The sequence below is a fragment of the Rattus norvegicus genome, chromosome 20, assembly GCF_036323735.1.
Source record: "Rattus norvegicus strain BN/NHsdMcwi chromosome 20, GRCr8, whole genome shotgun sequence".
Classification (NCBI taxonomy): Eukaryota; Metazoa; Chordata; class Mammalia; order Rodentia; family Muridae; genus Rattus; species Rattus norvegicus.
The window spans coordinates 18,422,875-18,449,340 of NC_086038.1; the positions used below are offsets into that span (position 1 = coordinate 18,422,875).

At 48.2% G+C, this 26,466-nt stretch overlaps 1 protein-coding gene across 1 annotated transcript in view; it reads right to left on the bottom strand.

Annotated features, from left to right (window-relative positions):
* Window positions 1–8,368: 8,368 nt before the first annotated feature.
* Ccdc6 (coiled-coil domain containing 6) overlaps window positions 8,369–26,466 on the bottom strand; it is a 95,985-nt gene continuing 77,887 nt past the window's right edge. The window contains exons 6-9 of the mRNA NM_001427373.1: window positions 25,622–25,778; window positions 18,891–18,991; window positions 13,632–13,756; window positions 8,369–12,453 (exon numbers count right to left, since the gene is read on the bottom strand). Coding sequence (NP_001414302.1) covers window positions 12,250–12,453; window positions 13,632–13,756; window positions 18,891–18,991; window positions 25,622–25,778 — 587 coding nt within the window. The 3' untranslated portion in view covers window positions 8,369–12,249. The remainder of the gene's footprint in view (window positions 12,454–13,631; window positions 13,757–18,890; window positions 18,992–25,621; window positions 25,779–26,466) is intronic.

The window sequence follows — 26,466 nt, forward strand, 5'->3', positions numbered from 1 at the left end:
TGACTTCCTACCCTCTGAGAGAAACGAAGCAGATCAGAGCTTTCCTGAAATTGCTTTTGTAGACTCCTCTTTTTCCAGACAAAGCCTTTCGGATCAACTAGATACTATGTCCGGGACAGGTGGATACTTTACTACAAACAACTCCTTGACGCTGTCGGGTAGACCCTTACAGGCTCTGAGACTTCAAGTTTTCACCCTGTGGTCAATTTAACATTTATGAGCATCCATTGGATGTTATGTACATACAGCTGCGTGTTCAGAAAAGGTGAGACACATCATCAGGTGATTCTGTGGCCAGCATACATGGCAGAGACGGCACTTAGCAATCCTAACTGGGATAGACCAGTCACTCCACATAGCCTCTAAATTTCTCAGCAAATTTCCATATTTTGCCTCTAGCACTCACTGCTGTTGCCAGGGACAGAGTTCTCATTTTTTCCTTAACCCCACCCCCCACCCCCACCCGAAGGAGTATCAGGAATACTGAGAATTATGTGCAGGTAAGGATGAAAGTCATTTTCAATGATTTCTCCCTCATTGTTTAAAGAAGATAATTATACAATAATAAGCCTGGTGAGTGTCCAATGAGTCAGGGAACCACCCTAGCAAATCCTCAGGAAAATTCGAGGTCCAAGCCACTCCTTCCTCTTCTCAGGAACCTCAAACTGGCAGAGAGAAAGCTCCCGTGGCTGTCCCCTGGAGGTCTCCTTAGCCGAACTCTCATGCGCCTGTGCAGAAGCCTCCACTGCAGGAAGAGACAGGCCTATTGCAGGAAGATGATTAGCAAAATATAGAAATGAATGCCTTCCACAATAATATTTACCAGGAAACCAACTTCCTGCCCTTAATCGACCTGATCATATATATACATTTTATAGAGATAGGATCGTCTTCAGGATGTTGGGTACGGAGAGGAACTAAGGAAGAACTCTGGGGGCTGGAGAGATGGCTCAGAGGTTAAGAGCACGCACTGCTCTTCCAGAAGTCCTGAGTTCAAATCCCAGCAACCACATGGAGGCTCACAACCATCTGTCATGGGATCTGATGATGTCTTCAGGTGTGTCTGAAGACGGCTACAGTGTACTCACATACATTAAATAAATAAACCTTAAAAAAGAAAAAGGAAGAACTCCAACGGAAGGCTCCCCCTTCTCCCCTCTGTCTTGGCCCTGCTATGATGTCTGTGCCCATGTCGGGGATCATCTGTGACTGATGGAAACATGGGCCTTAGAGATGAAGTGTTCTGGTCAGCCATCTTGAATGGTGGCCATCTTGTCTGTATAGTGGGGGCTTGGCAAGTTAATCTTGACAAGTCAAATCATTCCACAGATGATTCAAGATGAGAAACAGCAGGTTATCTTCTTTTCTGCCTTTTTTCTTTCATGTGGTAGAGTGTTACTCTGCAGCTGAGGCTGACCTCAAACTCTCCATCCTCCTGCCTCAGCCTGGGAGGATGAGGATTACAGGTGTGTACCCCCATGCACAGCCCAAAACGAAAAGTATTTTCTTTGTGTGTACAGGCATGCCAACCTGTAGCCCACCATCCCTCTGCCTCTGTGGATCAATATTCTGACTGCTTTACCAATAACGTCTTTCAAAAGAAGGGAGCTTTCTGGGCTCTTATTCGAAAAGCCGGTAAAGTCTCATCATGGAGGTTATGTCATGGGCACCGGCATGTGTGGTGGCTGGTCACACTATGCCCACAGTCAAGAAGCAGGGACAGATGTCAGCAAGCATTTCACTTCCTCTTTTTTAGTTCAGTTCAGGCCCTCAGCCCACAGAGCTCTGCCACCTTTATTTAAGACAGGTCTTCCCTCCTCAGTCAAACCCTTCAGGAATCGCCCTTACGGACACACCCAGAAGCCTGTTTCCATGGCAATCCTAAATCCCTACCAACAGCAACAGTTTCCAGGCGTTGAGGTTGCAGGTGTGCGCCATTGCGCCCAGTAGAAAAAGACAGGGAAAATCTATAAAGTGCTATTGTTAATCTCGTCTGCAATATTCCTAGGTCAGTGCCAGGGCAATCTGTTGAAGAATACAACTATTTGTTTATTTGAAGCCTCATTAAAACCAAAAACAAGAGATTCAAGCCGCTATCTTGGGTCTGGAAAACCAGTAAGCACACGTGTGTAGACACAGTCCTCAGCTCCAGCTTGGCAGAGTGTCACTCGGGGTGTCACACATATCCTTGTGCAGCCAGGTGGGGAAGACAACCGAATCGGAGTGGCTACACCACTCATCCAGAGACACAGGGTCAGAGGTCACATCCTCCTTTGGTTTTGCCAGACCAGAGACTGAGGTACATACTTACCATATCAAAGCAGACCTGGCCCTCTAGATTCTCCCAGAATTCCTCACACCCTACCTGGCATACCCTGCCCCCAACCCCAAACTTTCAAACTCAGGGGCTGGGCTGCCCTTCCCCCAAAGGCTGTTCCCTACATAATCCAGATATTTTGGACTCTTCCTCTTTCTCTCTCCCCTTCTCTTCAAGTCCTTTTTCTCTTTCTCTCTCTTATCCTCTTCCCCCATGGCGACTCCCCTTGGCCTCAATCCTTGGGACCAGTGCAGTGAAAGGGTGCTCTCTTGAGAGCAGCTTCCCAATAAACCTGCCTTTAATATAATCTAATTTGGCTCCCATTGGCTCATTTCACTGGCAGAGAAATAACCTAGCAGCTCTGGAGGAAGACATTCTGGTCCCAAGACCACGTTCTGAAGCCCAGCATCTCAAAATACATGTGTCGGTGGCAAAAGCATGCATCTTGGTGATAAGACAAAAGGGGGAAAGGATGGCAGGAAGGGATGGAGCCACATGAACTGTGTATTCCCGAGGTTCTTTTTTTTTTTTTTTTTTCGGAGCTGGGGACCGAACCCAGGGCCTTGCGCTTGCTAGGCAAGTGCTCTACCGCTAAGCTAAATCCCCAACCCCTCCCGAGGTTCTTATAACTGAGGACCCAGCTCCTACTGAAATCCAAGTCTCACAAAACTAACCCGGTTCTTGGCGTGAACGGAAGACACTTTCCTTTAGAGACACGGTTAGGCCAATCCAAACTTGATGAGAACTCCATGGATCCTCCAAAAACAAACAAAATGTACCTCGGGCACAGGCTCCTACCCATTCTAGGTCAAGTCTGAGATCCCTCCCTTGCTCCCGTGAGGGTGGGGTACGGTGGGAGGGGTCTCTGTGTGTAAAGTGACCTCATAATATACATAACCTTTGCTTTCCCCGAATGGCAATGAAACTTGTTCATCCACTGGGAACCTGATTGCCAATTAAAGCAGTCGGTTTTTTTTGTTTTGTTTTGTTTTGTTTTGTTTTTTTCCCTAAAGCACACACAGTCTAGCATAAAAACATTGTTTCACCTTTTAATTGTTTTACAAGCGCATCTGCTCCTTCTTCCGGCTTGGGCTGTTTGACTTGCCTTCCCATTAAAACCGTAATGAGGTGCTGGGTGGAGCAAGGTTCTAAAGGCAAGGAAAACCAAGGACTTTTCTTCAGATTGTGAGGCAGAGAACACCAGCTAAGAGTTCGGAGGGGTACGTTCAGAACCCAAAGAAATCGTCCCTCTGATGTGTCAGGCGTCAAACCCAAGGCCTAACACATTCTGCCCCTGTGGACAGTGAGAACGGCAGAGACCTGGTGGAGGGACGGGGAGATGGGGTGGTGGTCTCTGTGTCTCAGGGTTCTCTGCTTCCAGTTTGCTAAGCCATCAAGGACCAAGATGTAAGGCCACTTGATCCACACAGAACAGGCGCTCAGGTTGTCAAAGTTGTGTTGCCCAGAGCTGGGGAAGTAGTCTGTCGGGAACAGTGTTAAGGAGCTTGGATTCCCCCCCAAAACACACAGACTCCAATAATCCTCTGGAAAGATAGGAGGTAGGGAGAGATCTGTGAGCGCTCACAAGACAGCTAGCTGGGATAGAAATTGTTGGGGGAAACCAATGAGACCTTGTTTCAAAGGAGACAGAAGGGGGAGGCTCAACATAGTTGTTCTTTGTGTTCCTGGGCCTCTATACACAAGGGGATAGGGTTGATTTAAAGGAGCCGATATAATGTGACCAGTTAGCAAAGGTTTCCATATTATTCTGAAGTACTGCCCTAGGGATACTGACAAGAGGGTGAAAGATGCTACCAAGTATCTATCTGATGTGGCCAGCAGGGGCCACATCATCAGAGGGTGGACCCCTCACCCTGCATCTCACCTAGACTGGTGTGTGTGTGTGTGTGTGTGTGTGTGTGTGTGTGTGTGTGTGTGTGTGTGTGTATGGGTAGGCTTATTTTGCTCATTAAATGGCTAAGATCATGTTTCTGGAATTGTGTGGCTTGGCCAAAGGATCCCAAGCACATCATTTGAGGTCTGTGAGATGCAAGGCAGAGACCAGGCCAACCCCATCCAGAACGTCCAGAGTCCTGAGCTCCTCTGACTGCCTGTTAATTAACGTTCCTGCTTCTACAACTTCTGGCCTCTTGCCCTGGCAGAAGCACAGGGTGATAGGAAGGAAAGGAAAAGGCAGGCAGTGTGGAAAATCAAATGTGAAAACCATACTTGTACCTGAGACATTTTCCACATGTTGGCTGTCTCAGGGTCCTGAGATTCCCAAGGGAGTCTCAGTCACTGAGTGTCCTCTGCCACGTCCACCTCCAGGCCAGCAGCTGTGCTTGGGCTGAGTGAACTTCCCACATAAATTACTGCCCTGGCCCGGCAGTGTCCACTGAGGGAGTCGCCAAGTACCACACGTTACCACAGGCCCAGACTTTGTAACACTATGCTGTCCCTCTGTCATCTATGACGTCTACGCTTGAGTGCAGTGCAGTGAAGACACAAACCAACCAGCTACTTACCCAAATGCAAAAATCATGTTTAAAGAAGTTTTAAGATTTTTCTGTCGGGCTGCATTCACTGTCATTCTCAGTCACACGTGGTCACATGTGGCCCGTGGACCAAGAGATGGACATGCTTGCTGGACAGTGGAGCCTCTACTAACCTCGAGCCCAGACGTGCTGGGGCAAAGCTCCTAAGAGTCAACTATTAACATCGAGAAACACAGTGATCCGGCTGTAGCACATAGACCCTTTCCAATTAAATTATAGGATAAAAATCACCTATGAGACAGAGACCGAGACAGTGTCTCATCTATTCCAGGTTGGCCTTACAGGAATTATGTACTGAAGATGACCTTGAAGTCCTAACCCACTTGCGTCCCTCCTTCTAGTGCTGGAACTGTAGGCTCGACCACCACTTCCGGTTTGGGGCGGGGTGGGGGGTGGGGTAATGGGGGAGGAGAACCCAGGGCTGTGTGCAAGCTAGACAAGTGCTCTACCACTAAACTACGTCCCCAGCTTCTGTCTTTTCTCATGTTCACCAGGTTTTATTTATAGCTTACACAGTCACACTGCAAATAAAACAATGGAACCTTACAGCTTGAAGTCACTGGTGAATAGAATATTTCACACCGAAGAAATTGGCAGGCAATACAAAATCAGGGCCGTTCTTACAGATGTAGGACTGAGATAGGGGTGTGTGTGTGTGTGTGTGTGTGTGTGTGTGTGTGTGTGTGTGTGTGTCACTGCACAGCCCTGACTGGCCTGGAACTCACAGAGAATCCTTTTGCCACTGTCTCCCTCTAGTGCTGGGATTAAAGGTGTGCACACCGGAGAACCTGGACTTTTATAAAACAAGCTGGTTTTGGGATTTCTCTGTGAAGCTAGACCCGTCTCAGTTCAGCCTTCTCAACACGTACTAAGAGACCCATCTTACGAACACATTAGATCAGTGGTTTTCAACCTTCCTAATCCTAAGACCCTTAAATACAGTTCATGTTGGGGTGATTCCCCCAACCCCCAACCATAGTTATTTTTCTTGCTACTTCGTGACTGTAACTGCTATGAAATGTAATATAAATATGTTTTCTGATGGTTTTAGGTGACCCCTGTGAAAGGTTGTTCAACCTCCAAAGGGACTGGAGCCCACAGGCTGAGACCCACCACATCAGATGATACAAGAGCTAGAGAACTCAGGACCCCACTCCTACTTTGGAACCAAGGTCCCCGGGGTACATTTACTTTTCCTATTATCTGTACAAGTTCAGGAACTTCTGGTGGATACCTCTCTCCAAACCAGGCTTTAATTTCTGTTCCTCTTTCCTGTGAACAAACACAAGAACTAGCCGTGCTTGACTTCCTGTATTCGCCACATGCCCTCTCCAAGTAGGTCACCAACTCAGAAAGCTTGCAGGGGTCACACTTTGGTAACTACAATGTTGGACAGAGGCCTTCAGAAGAGGATCAGGCACATCCTCGAGCCCTCAGCCCGGGCTGACTGCAGCCTTCCAGCCAGTAACTTTTTCGAAAGAAATCAGTAATCTGTTTTAGGTCTTATTTTTTTTTTCTCTCTTTTTTTCGGAGCTGGGGACCGAACCCAGGGCCTTTTAGGTCTTATTTGAATTAAAAACGCCTCATTTAAAGATGCGTTCTAATTCTCCATCCATGCTTCAGGCTAAGTCAAGCGATGGTGAGATTGTTAGCCGCCACCCCAACTATCTGACTTTACTATCCTGACGTGCCGGAATCTCTCGAAAAGCATGAGGTAGACATTCACAGCTCTGCCATCTCACGGGACTCTGGAAACACATTGCAGAGAACCTGGAGGTGGAAGGAGAAACCTTCTTCTCAGAGTTGCTTTTATCCAATGGGTCAAAGGACCAGGTGGCTCTGCAGCCTCATTTGCACGTAGGACAGTCCTGAAACTTTGATGGAGGTCTCCCTTGGGGCTTCCCACTGGGCGGCAGCCATATTGGGGCTTCCCACTGGGCGGCAGCCATATTGGGGCTTCCCACTGGGCGGCAGCCATATTGGGGCTTCCCACTGGGCGGCAGCCATATTGGGGCTTCCCACTGGGCGGCAGCCATATTGGGGCTTCCCACTGGGCGGCAGCCATATTGGGGCTTCCCACTGGGCGGCAGCCATATTGGGGCTTCCCACTGGGCGGCAGCCATATTGGGGCTTCCCACTGGGCGGCAGCCATATTGGGGCTTCCCACTGGGCGGCAGCCACATAAGCAGCCGATTGGCTCACCCTGTGCCAACTTCCTTTCTGCCACTGAACACCCACTTCCTGAAATCACCCCCAACTCGTGAAATTGGGATGGAAGCTCCACCCACCCATTCTAAACTCTGCCTAAAAGTCAATTCCTTAAGAAGTCTTCTCTGAACCAAGGCATATATTTAATATTTAATAAATGGGCAGGTGTCGGGATGGTAGGGGTAGATCTAAGTGACCTGACCCAATGAAATGGCTATCAAGAATTCTGTATGACTACATTCCTTAGAGGATTCTACTATTGTGTACTGCTGACCCCGGCCTTATAAAAATGCAGACGACAAGGCACACATCCAATACATGGACGCCGACCTCAGACATCCCTACACAGATCACGCCAGATTTGTTTTCCTGACTCGCTGAAGCAATGCATAAGGCACAAGTTGTACCCATGTAGCTGCTGTGATCATACAAGCTGTCTTATTGTTATTATCTTTCATTAATTCTGTGCACATGTGTACTGACGGGCTGTGGGGCTCTGAGGTCACCTGCAGGATTTGGCTCTCTCCCATCCTCACATGGGTCTGAGGGTTCAAACTCAGGTTGTCAGGCCTGTAGCGGATACATTTATGAACTGGGCAATCTTACTGTCCCAAGAGTAAGCTTTTTAATAAGTAGGAATACATTAAGAAATCATCGATTACTACGTATGAATGATGGGATGATGTTTAACACTGGGTTGATGTCAGAGGCTGATCCATACCAGGCTACATACATGACCAACGGACAGCATTTCGTGACAGTCTTGCTGCCCGGGTCATGGTAATCCCCTGGGATAACTCTTCCCCCATGAAACGTCCTATGGCACATGCCTGTGCAGGTGGGTCCACACGAGGCACTTTGGGTGTAGCTTCCATTTATAAGCCCCTTGTTTGAACCTGGAAGCACGGTACATCAAGGTGGAAAAGCCTCAGTGGACCTGGGTTCAACTGCCAGCACCCACCTGATGGCTCGCAACCACCCGTCACTGCAGGTTCAAGGGACCCAATGCCCTCTTCTGGCTTCCACAGGCACATGTGGTGTACAGACATGCACAGACATATGTGCAGGCAAAAATATCCATGCATGTAATTTTTTTCTATTTAAAAAAAAAAAAAAAAAAGGAAGCCACACCGGCCCTATTAATGCCACCTACAAGTACTTCCCCCTGATGTCTTTAGAGTTTGTGATGGAACCTGGTTCTATCTGTTGGAGCCAACCCTAACCAAAAACCACCATTTCCAACTCAAAGAGACCAGAAAGAACGAGACGAGGTCGATGGCTCGAGGAGTACGTTTTAAAAAATTATCTTTATTTAGGTTTTTCTGATTCAGCACATGTATTAAAGACTGATCAACATAAAGTAAATAAGACAGTAACTGGACATCTTACATCTCTCTAAACTCCAACAGATGAATGTCGGGATTGCCACCGTTACCTGAACTCCAAGCTAGTTAAGCCGCAGACAAGCTACCCAGACAACACACAGAGCACACGAGTTATGTGGAGGCAGAGGGCGTGCTAGCATTCCGGCTCTCCCCCTCGTCCTTGTCGACATCTGCCCAATCGACAGTCGGCTTTCTTCCCAAACTAAGTCCCAAATAAAGTCTGTGGAGACATCTCAGGGTCCGTCCGAGCAGACATTCTTCCAAAGGAATGCACTCCAGCCTGTGCTGCCTGCAACCTTGCTTTTCTGTTTTTTTATCTCTCTCTCTTTTTTTTTAACCAGAATGAAGTTCAGATCAAGTTGCACGATGCAATCTGATGATGGCGAGGACCAGGTCAGACAGCAAAGCTGAGCGGTAACCCAAGTTAAGGCATGAATGCACACACGTACACGCACACGCGCACAGCACCCTTGCTAGCATGCACAGAGGACCCCACCGATCACTCCGCAAGAGGTGACCTGGGGTGTGGCCAGTACTCACAACTGCCGAGCATTCTGGGAAATGCTCCCCAACATGTTAGGCTAACACATTTTAATCAAAAATTTAAAAAAAAAAAAAAGACCTAAAACTTAGAACAAACAAACAAAAAAAAAAGCTCGTAAGCATGTTTCAGTCTCTCACGATGGCTCCTGAGAAAGAACCGTGAAGCAGCATCAACGGCTGGCTCTTGAATAATTTGGAAATAGAAGGTTTACTACGCATGTCTTTGGTAGGCATCGCTACGAAGCTCTCGGCATCGGTTAACCTATTAGACAGATACTAGACGGAAGATCAAGCCACAAAGAAAACTTCCTTCTGCATTCTAAAAAATAAAACTTTCTGAAAACACGCACTGCCACACGTTCCCGACTTCCTGGGTTATCTCTACACGCAGGGCTTTGCACAGGGCAGATTTCACCTAACAGTGGGGAATACGGTTTACCTACAACTGAGGGATCGACAAAGATTCACATTATCAGTTATTTCTGGTTGAATCAGAAGCCAATGACGAAGGCACAGCAGCACGAGCCGTCGAGAGCCACCTTCTGGCAGGTGTCTCATGATCCCAGAATCTAAAAGTCCTTCCGGTCGACAAAGACATTTTAAGTAAAAAAAAAAAATCTTAAAACACCTCCATGCCTGCCAAAAGTTCTGTCTAGAATACCAGCACGCTTGACGAGAGAAAGCAGTTAAGAACCCAGAGGTGCTGGGTGCGTGGACTTGGTTCTGTACAAAGGCGAGGTCATCGGGGAACAGAGGCCTGGCCCTATTAGCAGCACAGTGGTACCCGAGGGTCTCTGTCAACAGGACAGGAAATGAAGCCACTGAAGGTTACTGTTGCTCTCACCCGCTGAGGATGGCTACAGATTCTCATCTAGCGTTAGCCTATGAGAGAGTAGGGGAACTGAACCTATAGAAGCCACGTCCAGCCCACAGTAGTGGGGCTCCTGTCCCTAGGGGCTCTGGTTCTATCGCTACGTGCTTCAAAACTGACACAAAACACTCTACGTTCAGATCCTAGTGTTTGTTCTTTTGGTTCTTAACACCTGCAGGGACCGGTGACTGAGATAGCAACTGCTGTTAGGAAGGGTTGGGTTTGAGTTGAGGTGATGGCTGGAGAGGAATCTGAAGTACACTTTCTGGGTCAAGCCTGAAGGTCAAGAACCTGCCTCTCAAAGGCTCCTCCGATCGCCTTCACGCTTGTGCTTCTAGGAGGTAACTCAACTGACGTGGAGGGAAGACCTTTCCAGAACGGACCTATGTGCTGGAGGATATGCTGCTAGCCAGCGGTACTGAAATCTACAATCCCAGAAAAGATTCTTGTAAACACATACCGTATTTCTCTCGAAAGGAAAAAAAAAAAAAAAAAAAAGACAAACCAAGACTGTACCGTGAAGGAAGAATTCTGCCTAGCCTCAGAATTTCCCTGGAATGGTCATGTACCAAGAGGGTCGGGGAACTGCTGGAAATGCCCGGGGTTTGGTCTGACACTGAAAACCTAACACCTTGACAGGAGATATCAGACTCCACCTCGTGCCTGCTAACCGCACCACGGCCTGAACGTCGCACTCGCACACCTCATAAGTAGAACTTTTGTAGGCCCACAGTTTCTTCCTGGTCGCTGGAGGGTGACGATCCCAGTTTAGGGGTGGACGGGAAGAGTGAAAAGCTCCTACAGTGATTCTTACTCTCAAGCTCTTACAATGCTGTCAAACACTATTATCCAATAACACTTTTCCAATCTGTTAGCTCTTAAAATATGCATTCGAAGGCAAAAATGGAGGTTTCTAGACTGTACAATATTAATTATCTACAATGTCACCAGGGTATTCCTTGTTCTCGGGAGTGTGTTCCACGAGGAGCTGCTGTTAGAGATGGTTGCCACAAACATGAACTCTTAAAAATTACTGATAAATTAATTTTTCAGTCCTCTGATTATATCCAACAGAGTCACGCTTCTCGTCATAAAATATACATTCTCTAGTAAGTTATTTCCATCCACGGCATATATAAATATGCAAACACAGGCAGGGGGAAGCACTTGACTATAAAAGCACAAAGTAACCAAGGACAGACAGAGACAAAGGTCACAAAAGAGCCACTTGGTGTCCCCCACCCACCCCACAACCCTGTGAAACGGAAGGATTTATTTGTGCTGAATGAATGGCAATCCAGTTCAGAACCTCCATGGTGCTCTCCTTGTTTAACGCCGGGCAAAGTGAGCACGCGTCAGGGCCCGGAGAGATCCTCTGCTTGCTGCACTCCTGATTCCGCCATCACACTAGGGTGTTGCCTACACTTCAGACAGGTCTTTCCCAACAGCATTTTTGCACCTGGAAGATACTCGTTTACACCCTCTGTCTCGGGACAACACAAAAGAATGGGAGGGTTAGCCGCACTGGCTCTGTTACAATCTCACGGCCCCTGCAGCAGAGATCTAAGCCTACATTCCAGTTGGCCATCAAGAACACTGGTGGGAAGGCATCTATCCACTCATGTCAGAGGGTACTGGCTTAGGTGGATTAACATTGAGAAAGGAAAAAAGAAAATCACATCTTAATAGGTAATAATTCCTGTCCCACGCACGTGGGGAGATTAACAGCTGTGTGGTTTGTTTCCGTAGGCTGTTTTTACAAGGGACGCGGTGGTCAATTTACGTCGGAAAACAATCTGTAAAAAGTGTGTCTGTAGAAAGCTCTAGACTACATGTTGTGGGCACCGGTTCATCTAACTTCCAATCCTACAGTGAGTTAGTCTGCAAAGGTCTGAACTGTAGTGCTGAATTCTTGGTATGTTTGGTAAATGTCACTGACCCGGAGGAGGAGGGTTTCTAACAGCTCGGTCATTTTCCTGCAAATTCACAGAGAATAGTTATAAAAAAAGATCTCCCTTCTTATTTTACAAACCTAAAAGCCGAGAAAAAGCAGCCCTGGGGGCCCCCCAGGGGTAGGTAGGGTTTGCACGCTGCTCATTACCAGATACCAGACAGCAAAGGTTCCAGCCAGGGAATGACAGACACGGAGATTCAAGTAAAACACCGGTGGAGAAAGTCGTCTGGTTAGTGTTGCGGACCCGCAATGTTGGCTGCGTTTCCGACGGACATTCACGACACAATGAGGAGGGAAGGTAGATAACCTCAGTGCAAACGCATCAGATCCGAGTACGCCGGGAAAGAAGCCTTTGGCGTTGAGACGGTGGCTCCATCAGACGAGTCCCAACTGGAGATTCTGACTAAGCTCATGCATTAAGGCTGGGAGGACGGGTGCACCGGATGCTGCGCCTGCGAGGGGGCAGGCTGCGTGGTGGTGGCTGCCGAGGGGACCGCAGGCTGCATGGGGGGCGGAGGTGGTGGTGGAGGCGGCTGGACTGGGCTCTGTGTGTTGGGAGACGGAGGTGGCGTGGGCCGTTTAAACTTGTCAGGGCTGCTGCTTCTCCGTGGCGATGGCCTCTGAGGGGAAGACAGGGACATGGGGTCAGCCTGGGACACTGAGTCGGTTCCAGCAATGCATGAATCAGAGAGCGGAACCCAGAGCAACATGGGTTAAGAGAGCCACAGGTTCTTTCTCTGCCATCAGTGGTTCCTGAACTAGTAGGGGAAACCATAAAGGAGGGTGTGTTTACACCCAGCCTGTGAAGACGGCGTACAAAATGGAAACGCATCTCTCACACCTAACCCTAACGTGGGCCCTTTAAATGAAAAAACAGCAACGATGATGTCATATCATCCCTACTTGTGCGTCCCCAATCTCCTCACTCAGCTTCTTCCTCACTCTGAGGAAACACGATACAACATTTTCTACCCTTACACGAGGCCCTTTGCACTTCGAGACTTACACGAGGACCCCGAGGACGGCACTGAGTAAGGCTCTTCTTTGAACCTTTCTCTTTCCTGATTCCTACTACTACTGCATGTCCTCCTGTCCTCTCAGCCAACTGCACAGCCAAGTGTGCAGGGCAACTCTCCTGAGGAGAGACCTTGATGTGTTTGTGTGTGAGTATTTTGTCTGGCAAGGATAATACACGCATCCCGTGCCTGCCTGATGAGTTGGACCCCTGGAACTGGAGTTACACACAGTTGTGAGCTGTCATGTAGATGCTGGGAATTGAACCTGGGTTCCCTAGAGGATCAGACAGTACTTTTAACCGTTGGGCCGTCTCTCCAGCCTCCCGGAGGAGACCATGGGAACTGGGTGAACTCGACTCTCCTGCATCCAGGAGAGGAAATCAGGAGTGGAACTAGAAGCCAAGACAACTTTTAAGGAGGCCACCGAGGGCCAGTGAGCTGCAAGGGTGCTGACGAGAGGCATCTGCGGATGCTATGGAAACCCCTAATAAGGCTTTATGACAAACAGCTGGCCACAGTTCAGCGAGGACTCGGCCAGATCTCACACTACACGTCATGGTGAACAATTTCTGTAAGTGAACCTGAGTCTCGCGATGCGGGGATGTTAGCTTCAACACTAGAACTTCACGGCAAACTCATGGGAACACTTCCTAGCTAGAAGGAGAATGGACCCAAGACATGAGGTGGCAAACGGCTAACAGCAGCAGCCCTCAGCTCCCCCGCAAGACCAGCTAGTACCAGTCGGAAGTGAGGTGCTACCCGCTCCCGACGAGGACACTTACTGTGATGCCATGGGAGGCCCCCATGTGCTGAACGTGGAGGCCCGGAGAGTTGTAATAGGACGTTCCAGCTCGAGTCAACGACGTTGGCGGCGTGAAGCCAACTGTGTGACTTGCGTACGAAAGACCTGAAACAGAAGGGCGGCAAGGTTCGGTATTGTTTGTAGCCTGACTGTCTAGAATCTTCAACCAGCTTGGGAAATTCCAAAGGCAGAGGAATGACGCTTGAGGCTGTCCTCTAGTTTTCAAGTACATGTGTACCCACCCACATGTACACCTACACACACACACACACACACACACACACACACACACACACACACACACCCTCTCTTCCCACACTCTTATTAGACAGGCCTGGGGTAGGGCCAGACACCTGAAATATTCAGAAGAAAGGCTGTACTGGTCTAGACAACACTTACAGTGCATGGACCTAGAGCTTTACACCTAGTACTCCTAGCATCTAACTGGACAAACTGTGAGGGTAGGTAGGTAGGTGCTGGCCATGGCTTCAGTGTGCAATGTGCATCCCCCCCCCACCCCCCCCATTCCCCCTGGACCACAGGTGCGGGTGCTTGAATCTCAATCTCCAGCAGATGGCACTGTTTGGGAAAGCCGTGGAACCTTGAAAAGGTAGGGTGGGTCTCTGAAGTGAGTCGTCAGAGGGGACCCGAGGTTTCGCAGTCTGGCCTCACTTCTGGTGGATACCATGTGAGCAGCTGCCTTAAGTTCTTGCCCCCAAGTTTTTCTCTGACAGGACAAGCTGTAGCCCGCTCTCTGCCCCTTCCTTCGATTGCTTCCTGTCAGGACTCTGTGGTCAGAGTGTAACTAATACAGAGCTATAAAAGTGGCTGAGGTAAAAACTAATAGAAGTCTATGGCCATACCACCCTGAAGGCGCCTGGAAGCTAAGCAGGGTCAGGCCTGGCTGGTACTTGGATGGGAGACTGACTGGAAATACTGGTGATGTAGGTTTAAAAAACCAAAAAACTAATAGAAGAGGGCTTGGACAGGGACCTGCAGGTGGCTAGTGGCCAAGCCATATTAGCCTTTTATTGCTGCCTTGAATTACACTGGCACGAGACACTTCACCTCTGTCTCCATAGAGATACAGAGAACCGACTCAGAGGACTTCCCTATGGCCTTGACATCAAACGCTAACAACTCATCTCCCGACTTGATAGATTACATCAGCGGTGCTTTTCTGGGTGATGCACTTCCAATTGATTTATTTTTTGGACTCCTGTTTACAGAGCAGGACTCTGCGGCAAAACGCCAGTCTCTGAAACCAAGGTGGTCATTGACTGTCCTGTTTAACCGATCAGCTGAGATCAGAGAGGTTGTCTTCAAGTAACAGTCCAGGAGCTGGAACCCTAACTCTACTTCTGAGGAGGCCCGGGGTGGAAGGGCTGTCTACCGGCACAGGGTCTGGGTTTGGACCCCACCAGCAAGCAGGAACGAAATGAGAAACCAAAGGAATAAGCACACACATCCCACTCCTGAAAACCCAAGATGCATTTGAAAGAAAATGACGCTTCAGTCATTTAGTTCAGCAGAGATCGCTTTTGGGGCTGGAGAGATGGCTCAGTGGAACGTTTGCTGCTCATGCAGGCCCTGGGTCGGAATCCCAGCATTCACACGGGGGCCCACGGCCTAGTTCCAGGGGGACCTAAGCACCTCTTTCTGATCCCTGAAGAAATCAGGTAGACATCTCTATCTCTCTCTCTCTCTCTCTCTCTCTCTCACTCACTCACACACACACACACACACACACACACACACACACACACACACACATATGCACGTAAAGCATTCATACACATAAAAATATAAAATCATAATACAAGGGGTTCCTTATATGAAACAGAAAACTCCAGCCTATTAACAAGGTTAATTTCTTTTTAAATTAGGTTACGTCAGTAAGAACCTTCAGACTCTTACTGCTGCCCCTTCTCCCACCTCTGATGCTCTAGGCCAGCAATTCTCAAGGTGAACACGAAGCCACTATGGCTCTAACTCTAACCCCAAGCCTGACCCTAAACCGAATCAATCAGATAATCGGTGCCCAGGGGCAGCCTGTGACAACAATGTCTTTTCTTTAACCCTCTTCTTCCCGAGGCCCTACTGACCATAATCTCCTATAATCTTGGTGGTCTCATTAACTTTTATTGTTCTTTAAATTTTAATTAACACACACAGAGAATAAACAGCAAACTTTCTTGTACTTGGAAATATGCATACAGTGTGTTAGCATTCTATCTAAGCTCTACCCCCCCAGTTACCTGGCCAAGAGCCAGGTAAGCTCCGCCCCACAGTTACCAGGCAACAGCCAGGTATGAGTGACAGTATACAAGGGGCCACTTGCCCCTTCCTCATTCTCTTCCCCCTTTGCCCCTTCTCTTCCCATTCCCTTCCCCCCTCTCCAAGTGTTCATGGCCGACCTCTACTCTTCCACCTACCTATGTACCTACCGACCCACCCACCCACCCCCTCTCTCTTTCTCTCTCTCTGCCCCCACTTACCCTCTTGACTCCCCTCCCCAAGCCCTGAATAAACTCTACTCTATACTATACTGTGGTGTGGCCGGTCCCTCAGGGAGAAGGGATGCCTCAGCATGGGCCCGTGGGGGCAGCCCCTTCCCCCAGACCTTACTACACCTCCAGAGAACATCCTCCATCCATCTTTATATAAACAACACAGTAGCTGCTAAACAGAATACATTCTGCGAGACTTACAGACAGGGACACCTTTTAAGAAAGGTGTCCATTGGGAATTTCAATTTGAGACAGCAGTGTCCCCAAACTGCTGGGGAAAAACACCGCTAGGCAGTGCTGTGACAGAAACATCACAATGCAGAAAACTAGATGGCTTTTATTGGTCACACTGTCCTAGCTCTGGTACCCAAGGTTCCTGATTCTGTCGTATCCTCACCATTGTTTCTGAGGAATCTCACCCCCAACCCCGACTGCAGTGTTTTTTCTGATCCCTTGGAAATGACATTCCTCTAGAAATTTTGTTACCTTTAACCAGATTAAATAAGGTATGGAGTTACACTACACGTGACTTGGCATTCCTACGGGCTAAACAATAACCACCCCGCCCCACTCCTGACTTAAGCCTTCCTCTCTTACACCAGTAAGGCAGAAGGCAAAAAATAAGACCTTTACTGTGGTGACAACACCCTAGGACTGTCTTGGGGGGAAAATAGAGGGGCACCTAAGAGAAGCTTTGGAGGTGAGACTTAAGGCCACTGGAGACAGAGATCTGAATTCAGATCTGGGAATCCTTTCGGCAAGAATGAGGAGCAATGGCTTGGATAGAAATCCAAGGTCTGTCCGTGTCCCCTTTACCTTACAGAGCTCACATTTCCAGCAGAGCTGTCCCCTTGTGGGAGACCCTTTACTGTTAGCTCTGAACGTCCCCTCAGAGGACATGGCAGGCTTCAGAGATGGTGCAGTGGTTAGAGCACGGGCTACTCTTTCCAGAGCACCTGCTGTTAATCCGCAGGACCCATTAGCATGGCAACTCACAGCCATCTCTAACTCTGGTCTTAGGAAACCCAATGCTCCCTTCTGACCTCCGAGAACCACCGCCCATCCACGCAACGACGATGACAAGAACGGCGGCAGATGTCACTGTCATGCTGGCTAGATCTCAAACTGATCTAAGCCAAGAAGATTCTACCACACTGCCGCAACTGCAGTGGCTCTAGAACGTCATGTCTCCTTCACCGACCTGAAGGGAAAACCTTAAGTATGACCTTATACAAAATGAACCACGGTCACCCCTACAGTGACACTCGCCAACCTGGCACCCCACCCCCAGCCGGTTCCTCAAGTCTACCTGCAGCGGGCACAGAAACAAAAGCCTCCAGGTGCAAGCCTTCTCTTTCTCCCCCACCACTCCTGCTTCCCTGTGACTCCGCCCCGCTTCCTCTCACCCTCGGCGTGAACCAGGCACTCGCCCACCTACAAGGGAGCTGGGAGCCGAGCACTGCTGGTGACAAGCCTGGGACACTGAGGAGTATTTTGGGGTCAGGTGAAGACAAGCATGCTGGGAAAAGGCCGTGGGTGACAAAGCCAGCGTTGGGAGAAGTTAGCTGTCTTGCTTGCACAAGCAGCCTACCAGGCCAACGAGGCTTGGCTCACAAACCACTGAGGAGGGCACTCAGGCCAAAGAGAGGGGCACTGGTTTTGAATAAAGAAGCTCAGCCGGGCCTCTTCTTGGCCCAATGACCCAGAACCTGTAAGCAACCCGCAGAAGTGGAATTGAGGCAGTTGGAATGAAGTGAAGGAATCCTTAAAAGGTGCACGGAAGACATCCTGGAAATCAACCCACGGACCTGGCCCACATCCCGAGACCAGTCACACACAGAGTCTTCTAAGAAAGGGGTTTTGAAGTCAAATTGAAGGTAAAAGAAAAAGTAGACTAAGGCTGGGAACATCGAGGAGAGGGGGGCAGACAGAGGGTATGAAATCCTCGAAAATAAAAGTTAAGCAGTAAATCGAAACATTAAGTAATAAGTAGTTAATAAAATAAATCAGAGTCCTCGTGTTCAAGGTCTCCAACCAACACTCAGCACTCAAGGTGACCTTAGATTTAAAAACCATGAAATAGAAGGGGTGCAACCAGGGCTGCCGAGCAAACACACCAGGACAGCAAGCTGCAAACCAGGGGAAGCATTAAGCTAAACCTCTGTGAGGCCCTGGGTTCAATCCCCAGTGCCTCGCAGCCATAGCCCCCACACACAGCCCCCCAAACAGCTCTAGCCACATACACAGCCCCCTGCACCTCCCCCACATATACACAGCCACATAAACACATACTCATGCACAGTCATACACAGTCCCCCAAAAGCTTTAGCCCCTCCCCTCCATGCATACACCCCACAGCTACCCCAAAAAGCCTTAGCAACACAGCCACACACAGCTATACACACACAGCGTCACAAACCGCTCCACACAGTCAGATATATAGTCATACACACACAGCCACATACAAAACCCCCTGCAAGCCCCCCACATACATATACACACAGCCACATATACACAGGTAACACATACATATACTCATGCACAGCCAGACACACAGTCCCCCACAGCTCCCCCAAAAGCCTTAGCCATACACACACAGAGACAGAGAGACGTCTGACAGACACACACACGCACGCACACGCGCGCGCGCGCGCACACACGCACATACACGCACACACGCTAAACATCTGGAAAACAGTCACCCTGTGGTAGCCCGCAGACACACTCACCGGGTGATATAGGCCTACTTGAACTGGGAGAAGGCGTGTAAGGGATTGGGCTGGACACAGTGCGAGGTCGTAATCCTTGAGCAGACATCTCATTGAAATACCTGAAAGGAGAGAGGAGGAAGAGGTTGAACACCCACGTTCACGCGGTCCTTAGAAGAAACCCTAGGAGTGAAGCTCTGGGGTTTGGAGAGGCTGTACCCAGGGGATATCTCCAGTGCACACTCCTAAGTCACCCTGCATCACTACCCGCAGAGGCCTGTCATAGCCACGCAATACACAGACATCAGAAGGGACCTGTCCTGAAGCCCCACCAGGGACCTCAGGAGCACAGAGATATCTATGCTCCAACTGTTATTTGGAACTGAAAACCAACAAGCTTACCGACCCTCGACCCATAGAAGGACAACCTTGCCCCCGGGCCGAGGGTCATGTTCACAAGGCAGGCTCTGCGTAACAGAGGGTCACATGTTAGAGTTTAACAGAAGACGCCAGTGCTGGGCACCTTGGGCGGTCACGCTCGGGCACACTGTGCTGAGTCTGGCCCAAATGTGCTGAAGTGTGATTACTGCATCCATTGGCTCTCCCAGTGCTGATGCAGGGGGAATTTCTGCTTGACAGACTTCCTGATGAACCACTCTCCCGGGTCTTAGAGCTAAACAGGCGTGGACTTTGACCTCAGAGAGCCCGTTGTCAGCCCTGGGGTTCATTCCCACGAGGGACTAACCCAGCCACTTCCAAGCGGGTTACTGAAAAGCCTGATGGGACACACGGCTCAATGAGATGCCTGTCTCTGTCTCCTTCCCTTCTTTAGTTCCCGCAGGAACACCAGGTGGGATGTGTCCACACACTGCACATATGGGGGGTGGTTTAAGATCACCCCGTACACTCTTAAGTGTCTGATGTTTTCTTTCCCTGAGATCTATCCCATTGGATCAGTCCTGGGGTGCAGAACACCACTTAACCAAGTACTCTTAGCAACTTCACGGTAACTTTAATAATTTACAAAATAAATAAAAATTGAAATAAAAGCGGGGCTGGGGACATAGCTCAGTTTATGCTTTTGTAGCATGCATGAAGCCCCGGGATGTGCCTCCAGCACTCTGGTGGCACGCACCTCTAATCCCAGCAATCTGGGGTGGAAACAGGAGGATCAAAACTCAAGGTCAGCTCAGGCCTACAGGAGATCCTCCCTAAAAACAGATAAAAGTAAACAACAGAAAAAACAAAACAAAACAAAACAAAACTTGCACAGTGAACGGCTGCTCTGGAGGAAGCGGCCATCTATCTGAAGTGTGAGGGAGCCACATCTTCCGAGGATGGCCCCTCTGAAGCCCAGTCCGGGTCTCCCGAGTCTTAAAGACATTAATAAAACATCTAGTGACCTGCTTTGTGTCCGGGCCGATGTTTTCAGTCAAACAATTTTTCTGAGAGTGGGAAACTCACAAGAACAGATTTAGAAGCAGGGATTACAATTTCATAATACAGTCTTTTGAGAGGAGAGAGAGAGAAAAAAAACCTCTTCCAGTGAGGAAACAGATTTTAAAGAGGAAAACTTGGCATTCTTCTGTAAATTTTAAAGTCCCATTTATACCTTGCCACCATTTAAAAAATTCTGTTTTCCTGAAAGCATCCAGAGGAAGTGCTGGGGAGCTTTGGTGGTTGTGGAGGGCTGTATGGCCAGTCACACTTTTGTCCTCAGCACACAGCACACCTCACAGAACAGACTTCACGTGATGGTTGGAAAATGCTTGGCCGAGGGAGCAGAACTATTAGATGTGGCCTTGTAAGAGGGAGCATGTCACTGTCACTGTGGGGTGGGCTTCGAGACCTTCCTCCCAGCTTCCTGGAAGTCAGTCCTCTCCTAGCTACCTCAGGAACAAGATGTAGAACTTTCAGTTCCTCCTGCACCATGCCTGCCTGGATGCTGCCATGCTCCCACCTTGATGATAATGGACTGAACCTCTGACCCTGTAAGCCAGCCCCAATGAAACGCTGTTCTTATAAGAGTTGCCTTGGTCATGGTGTCTGTTCACAGCAGTAAAACCCCAGCTAAGAGAGCCTGGCTGGTTCCCTAGGTCTCACACAGTGATTCCGTCTCTCTTCCACAGTGAGATATGGCCCAAGCCTGGTCAGAAATGGTCTGTGTCAGAGGAAGGCTAATTCCACAGCTGCTGCTCATAAAGGTCTTTGTTGCGTTTGGGTTTGTTAGTTATCTTAATGACTTCCTCATTCCCGAGTGTTGAGGAGACAATGGGGGAGGATCTGACATTAGGGGAGGATCTGACAGAGGTGCCCATGTAGAGGCCAGCTGCTCTAATTATCCGTCGGACGCTCATTCCAGCATAGGAGACAGAGAAGTGCAAGCTAAAGACACAGAAACCACATTTAGTAAAAGCAATGCACAAAGTTTCCCATAACTGGGGGAGGAAAATGGCCACACAGATAGAAGAGGTTAAGATGAAAAAAGAACTCTGTACACCTTACCGACTACACAGAGCAGCGAAATAGCACGGAGGCTTGCACGAGAGAAGCGAGTCAGGGATAGAGGAAACCAACGGGAAAACAGCAGTGTATTCCAGAGAAATCCTAAAAGCCAGAGGGGCATTCAGCAATAACATGTCCCAAGCTCTGAAAACCATTAGCTTGGAGGCCCAGATCATTACACCAGCAAAACTACTCTTCATAGCTGAAGGAGAAAGGAGGTTCCCTTATAAACCCAGACTAAAGGAATTGATCATCGCTAAGCCAGCTCTACAGATGATCCCTGAAGGAATTCTACGTAGCAAAGAGAAAGACAAAAGACATTCATGAGGCTAGGGTGAGGAATGACGTGTGTACTAGAACAGTAAGGGAACAAACGGGGATCAGCGAAGTGCCTAAAGTTAAATAACCCAGAAATGTCAGGAAGGCACCCACACCTTCCAACAGAACTCTGAAGGCTCATAGTTGCAACTGTCAAAGCAAAAGACACGAGAACAGTAAGCTGGGTTCAACGGCAGGAACCATCTGTTTGCTGCCTAAAAGAAACACATCTCACTGGCAAAGCCAAACAGAGCATGCGTGAGAGGGAGGAAAAGACAGTCTAGACTAATGGAAGGTTGGTACTGATGTTTAGACATTTGACAAAGTAGATTTCAGTCTGAGAGTAAGAGATGACAATGTGTCCAGTTTCATCAATAAATACCATGGGGTATAAAAACACAGACTTAAACAGGAATAGCAGGAGACCCCAGTCTCTAGACTCAACCAAGTGACAGGCCACCCAGACCAGAAGAACTCACAAAAATCTATCAAGAGTTAGATAACGCAGACCAAACGGTCTAAAGGAACACCTAAGACGATCCCACTAAAACGGTGCAGGACGCATGGTCTCAGTGGGCGCCTATGGACTTTCTCCAAAATGGACCACATCAAATCTTAACAGCATAAGCCTAATTATTTCTAACGTTCTACAGATGGTCGTAGCGGAAAATCAGCAGAGAGAAAGAGAACACAAAATGCAGAAAGCCATGGAGAATAAATAACACACCACTGAATGATAAAACGGGCCAATGGAAGAAGTCAGCAGGGAAATTAAAAAATCCTACAATTTAATGAAAACAGAAACAAAACATCAGAACCCAAGGGATGTAATCAGAGTGCTTCCAAGATCTAAGTATACAGCTACACATGCCCAGAGGGAGAGGGAGGAAAGATAGATCCCGAGTCAGTAACTTAATGGTGCACACATCAAGGGCTTAAGAAGAAAAGGAAGCATGTCAAATCCAAAAATCAACAGATAGAAATACTAAGATCAGGACAGAGGCTGATGAAATGGGAATAATCATTAATAATAACCAATATTATTATTGATACTAGTAACCAATGAGAAAGTTGGCTCTCTGGAAAGCCTTAGCAAAACTAACCTAAAGCCAGACCAATCAGATTCAGAGGATCTTCGGGGCACAGTGTGAAAACCTACATTCTAAAGAACTGGAAAATTCTGTAAGAAATAGATACAGTTCTTGAAATACACCCGACTTATCAAAGTTAAATTGAGAAGATATAAACAGCTTAGAACTTAGACAGAGTCCATTATAAGCAATGATTGAGTTAGTAATTTAAACTCTCAACACACACACACACACACACACACACACACACACACACACACACAGAGAGAGAGAGAGAGAGAGAGAGAGAGAGAGAGAGAGAGAGAGAGAGAATATGAATATGTCCAGGCCCAGAAGGACTCACTGCTGTGTTCTGCCAGACCTCTAAAGAGACACCAAGCTTCTTCAAACTCCGGCAAGAAATAGAAGAACACGGCCACGTTCATTTAACACAGCCACCATTCCAGATACCAAACCAGATAAGGACCCCACGGCAACAGGCAATGAGAGGACCATCTCTCTGCTAAACATGAATCCAGAAATTCTCGCTAAAAGAATTTGCAATTGGAATCAACCACACGTTAAAAAAAAAAAAAAAAAAAAAAAAAAAAAAAAAGCATTTGCCACGAGCCAGACAGTTTCAGTCTAGGGATGCAAGGGATGGTTCAAGACAGTCCTGTCAAGTTCATCGGCAGACTCTGGGCAGGAATCAATCGCGTCTGTGTTTCCACAGATGCCGAGGGAAAGTGACAGAGTCCAGCATCCTTTCACGATCAAAGCCCTGAAGAAACTATGGCAGAGCGCACCTCATCGTAAGAAAGGGTATGTGCAGCAAACCAACGGCCAGTTATACTGAAGGGGCAAAGTCTCAAAGCATCGGCCCCCACAGCAGGAAGGTGACAAAGGTACCCACCGTCTCCACACTGACTCAGTGTGTCTGGCAAGTCTTTGCCAGGAGCAAGCAGACAAACGACTACGATGGTTACAGATAAGTAAGATACTGAATGACTTATTTGCACGCATAGTTTATTACATTAAAAAGGAATCCTGAGGATTCTTAAATCACGTAAGTAACAAGGTAAAACTCAACATCTAAAACGTCAGACCGACACCAGACTTAGCAAGAGATAAATCATGGAATCAATTCTTATTATCTTAAGAAAAAAAGAAAAAAAAGGGATAAAACTAACTTAGTAAGTAAAAGACATTAACAATGATAAACCTAAAACACCAAAGCGGGGAACAATTGAAAAAGCCTTTAAGAGGGAAGAAGCTCCCATCGGCATGGATAAGCAGAATTACTAGAAGAACGGCAGCGCCAAGGGCAACTTCCATAGACAGGGAAAAACCCTAAAATTAATAGAGAAGCCCAAACAACCCCAGGCAGCCAAACCAATTTCAAGGCAGAAAGAACAGAGTTCAGAGTGTCACGGTGTCTGACTTCAAACTATCCTTCAGAGCCACGGTAATAAAAACAGCAAGGCACAGCCGTGAAACAGCGGATGCGGGATCAATCCGTACGATTCCCTGACTTTTTGAGAAGAGTACGAGAGATTCACAATGGAGAAGGGACGGCCTCCCTGACAAACGGTGCTGAGCTCGGAGCAGAATGGAAATTGTACAAAGATCATCTCAAAAGGGGCCAAAGACTTTGATGTGAGGCCCGAAGGCTTGAAACTTAAAGATACAGGCGCTGTTTTCTGAAGAAAACTCCAATGGCTCAGGAAGTCATACCAAGAACTGATAAGCGGCACCGCATGAAACAAAGACCCAAAGGAAACAAATGCTGCAAACCAGTGGTTCTCAACCTTCCTAACGCTGTGACCTTTAACACAGCTTCCTCATGGTGTGGTGACAACCCAACCATAAAATTACTTTGTTGCTACTTTGTAACTGCAATCTTGCTATTATGAATCGTAACGTATCTGATATGCAGGGGGACCTGATAGGAGAGCCCAATGGGGGTGCCGACCCACAGGTTGAGAACCATCAGAACCACCGTTGAAGAGGAAGCCCACAGAATGGCAGAGAATCTTTGCGGGCTGCAGAATGGACAGGTAGTTAACAATATGCAGCACATATAAAAGGCCCGTGTACAAGTGTGGTCTCATAGCCAGGACACTGAGTCAAAGGTCAGAGCCAGTAAACTCAGTGGGGTTTAAAACAAAGACAGGGGAGGGGGGTTGAAGAGGAGAAGGGGGAGGGGTTGAGAGAGTTGAGAGTCATGGGGTTAAAAAAAAAATGACCTAAATTCAATATATTCATGTTTGAAATTATCAAGGAATACTTTTTGTCAAAGCTTGGCAGGGTTTAGTGACAAACGAATTAACATTAAAAAACAAAACAAAAACCCCTAAAGCCAGAAAAAAAAAAAAATCACTGAAATATTTGCAATTCAATTAAAGCAGACTTGGAGAAAATCCAGATAAAACTCGCCCGTGCTGTCCGTATCCACGTGTGTGAACTTACTTACTCCTGTTACTAGAAATAGGGTCGGCAGCAAATATATTTCTCTAGCATTTCTGCTTACATTCCTTTAAACGTGGATGCTAAAAATTTAAAAGCAAAACGAAGGCCAGCTCTTCCTCTCCGGGGCAAGCAGGGCATTCAATCTTGCACACACCCTACCGTGAGCAAGTGCTTTAACTCCATGGTGTTCCTCACAGTCCGAGTGATGTTTAAGCTTCCCCCTTCTAGAACGCGTAAGATCTAATTTAACATGCCTGCAAGTGCACTGTATACACCACATACATGGCGGCCATCTGGCCGGAAGCCAAGAGGGCACTGGGTTCCCCGGTGTATGTGTGTGAGAGTGGGGGTGGGGGATGGGTGAGAGCGGGGCAGGGGATGTGAGCAAACCTCTCATCGTCCATCTCCAAGCTGGACTCGCTCTCGGAGAGCTGGCGACACAGGGCTTCCCTTCTCTCCATCTCCCTCTGGAGCTTCCGCTGCAGACGCAGGTTCTCTTCCCTCATGTGCCGCTCCTCCTCCAAGTACTGGGCCATCTTCTCCGAATCTGGAAAGACAGAGCCTGCGATTAAACTGTGTTTCGCGCAGTCATCACCCCACATTGGGGTGGCCTTGTCCTACCACGTGAGACCGAGGTTTAAAATTTAGCCTGAGCATCAAGGTTTATAAGTTACATTCAGTTATGGATAATCTAACGGGCAGGGCACCCATTCACAGGACAGCGGCTCCACAGGGGCTCCAGGGCCCACACAGGAAACGGGGCTGGAGCGTTTCACTGACTACCTTGTAAGACTCCCTTCTCCACTGTGGGGGCTGAGAGAAAGCAAGAACAGTTAGGGAGATAGATTGCCCACTGGTTTCCCTCTAGGCCGCCTGTCCACTCTAAACAGGCCACGGGGGGGGGGTTGTCACCCCATTAGCACATCTACCATGCACAGCGGGGCAACTCTGAGATCAGTGTGTCAGCAGAATACACTCAGTTACGGATAAGTCTTGTAAAACAGAACTTTACACAGTGAGCAAAACCTCTTTCCCTCACCGACTGTACATAAGCCGTGTGTGTGTGTGTGTGTGTGTGTGTGTGTGTGTGTGTGTGTGTGTGTGTGAGAGAGAGAGAGAGAGAGAGAGAGAGAGAGAGGGAGAGGGAGAGAGGGAGAGAGGGAGAGAGAGGGAGAGAGAGGGAGAGAGAGGGAGAGAGAGGGAGAGAGAGGGAGAGAGAGGGAGAGAGAGGGAGA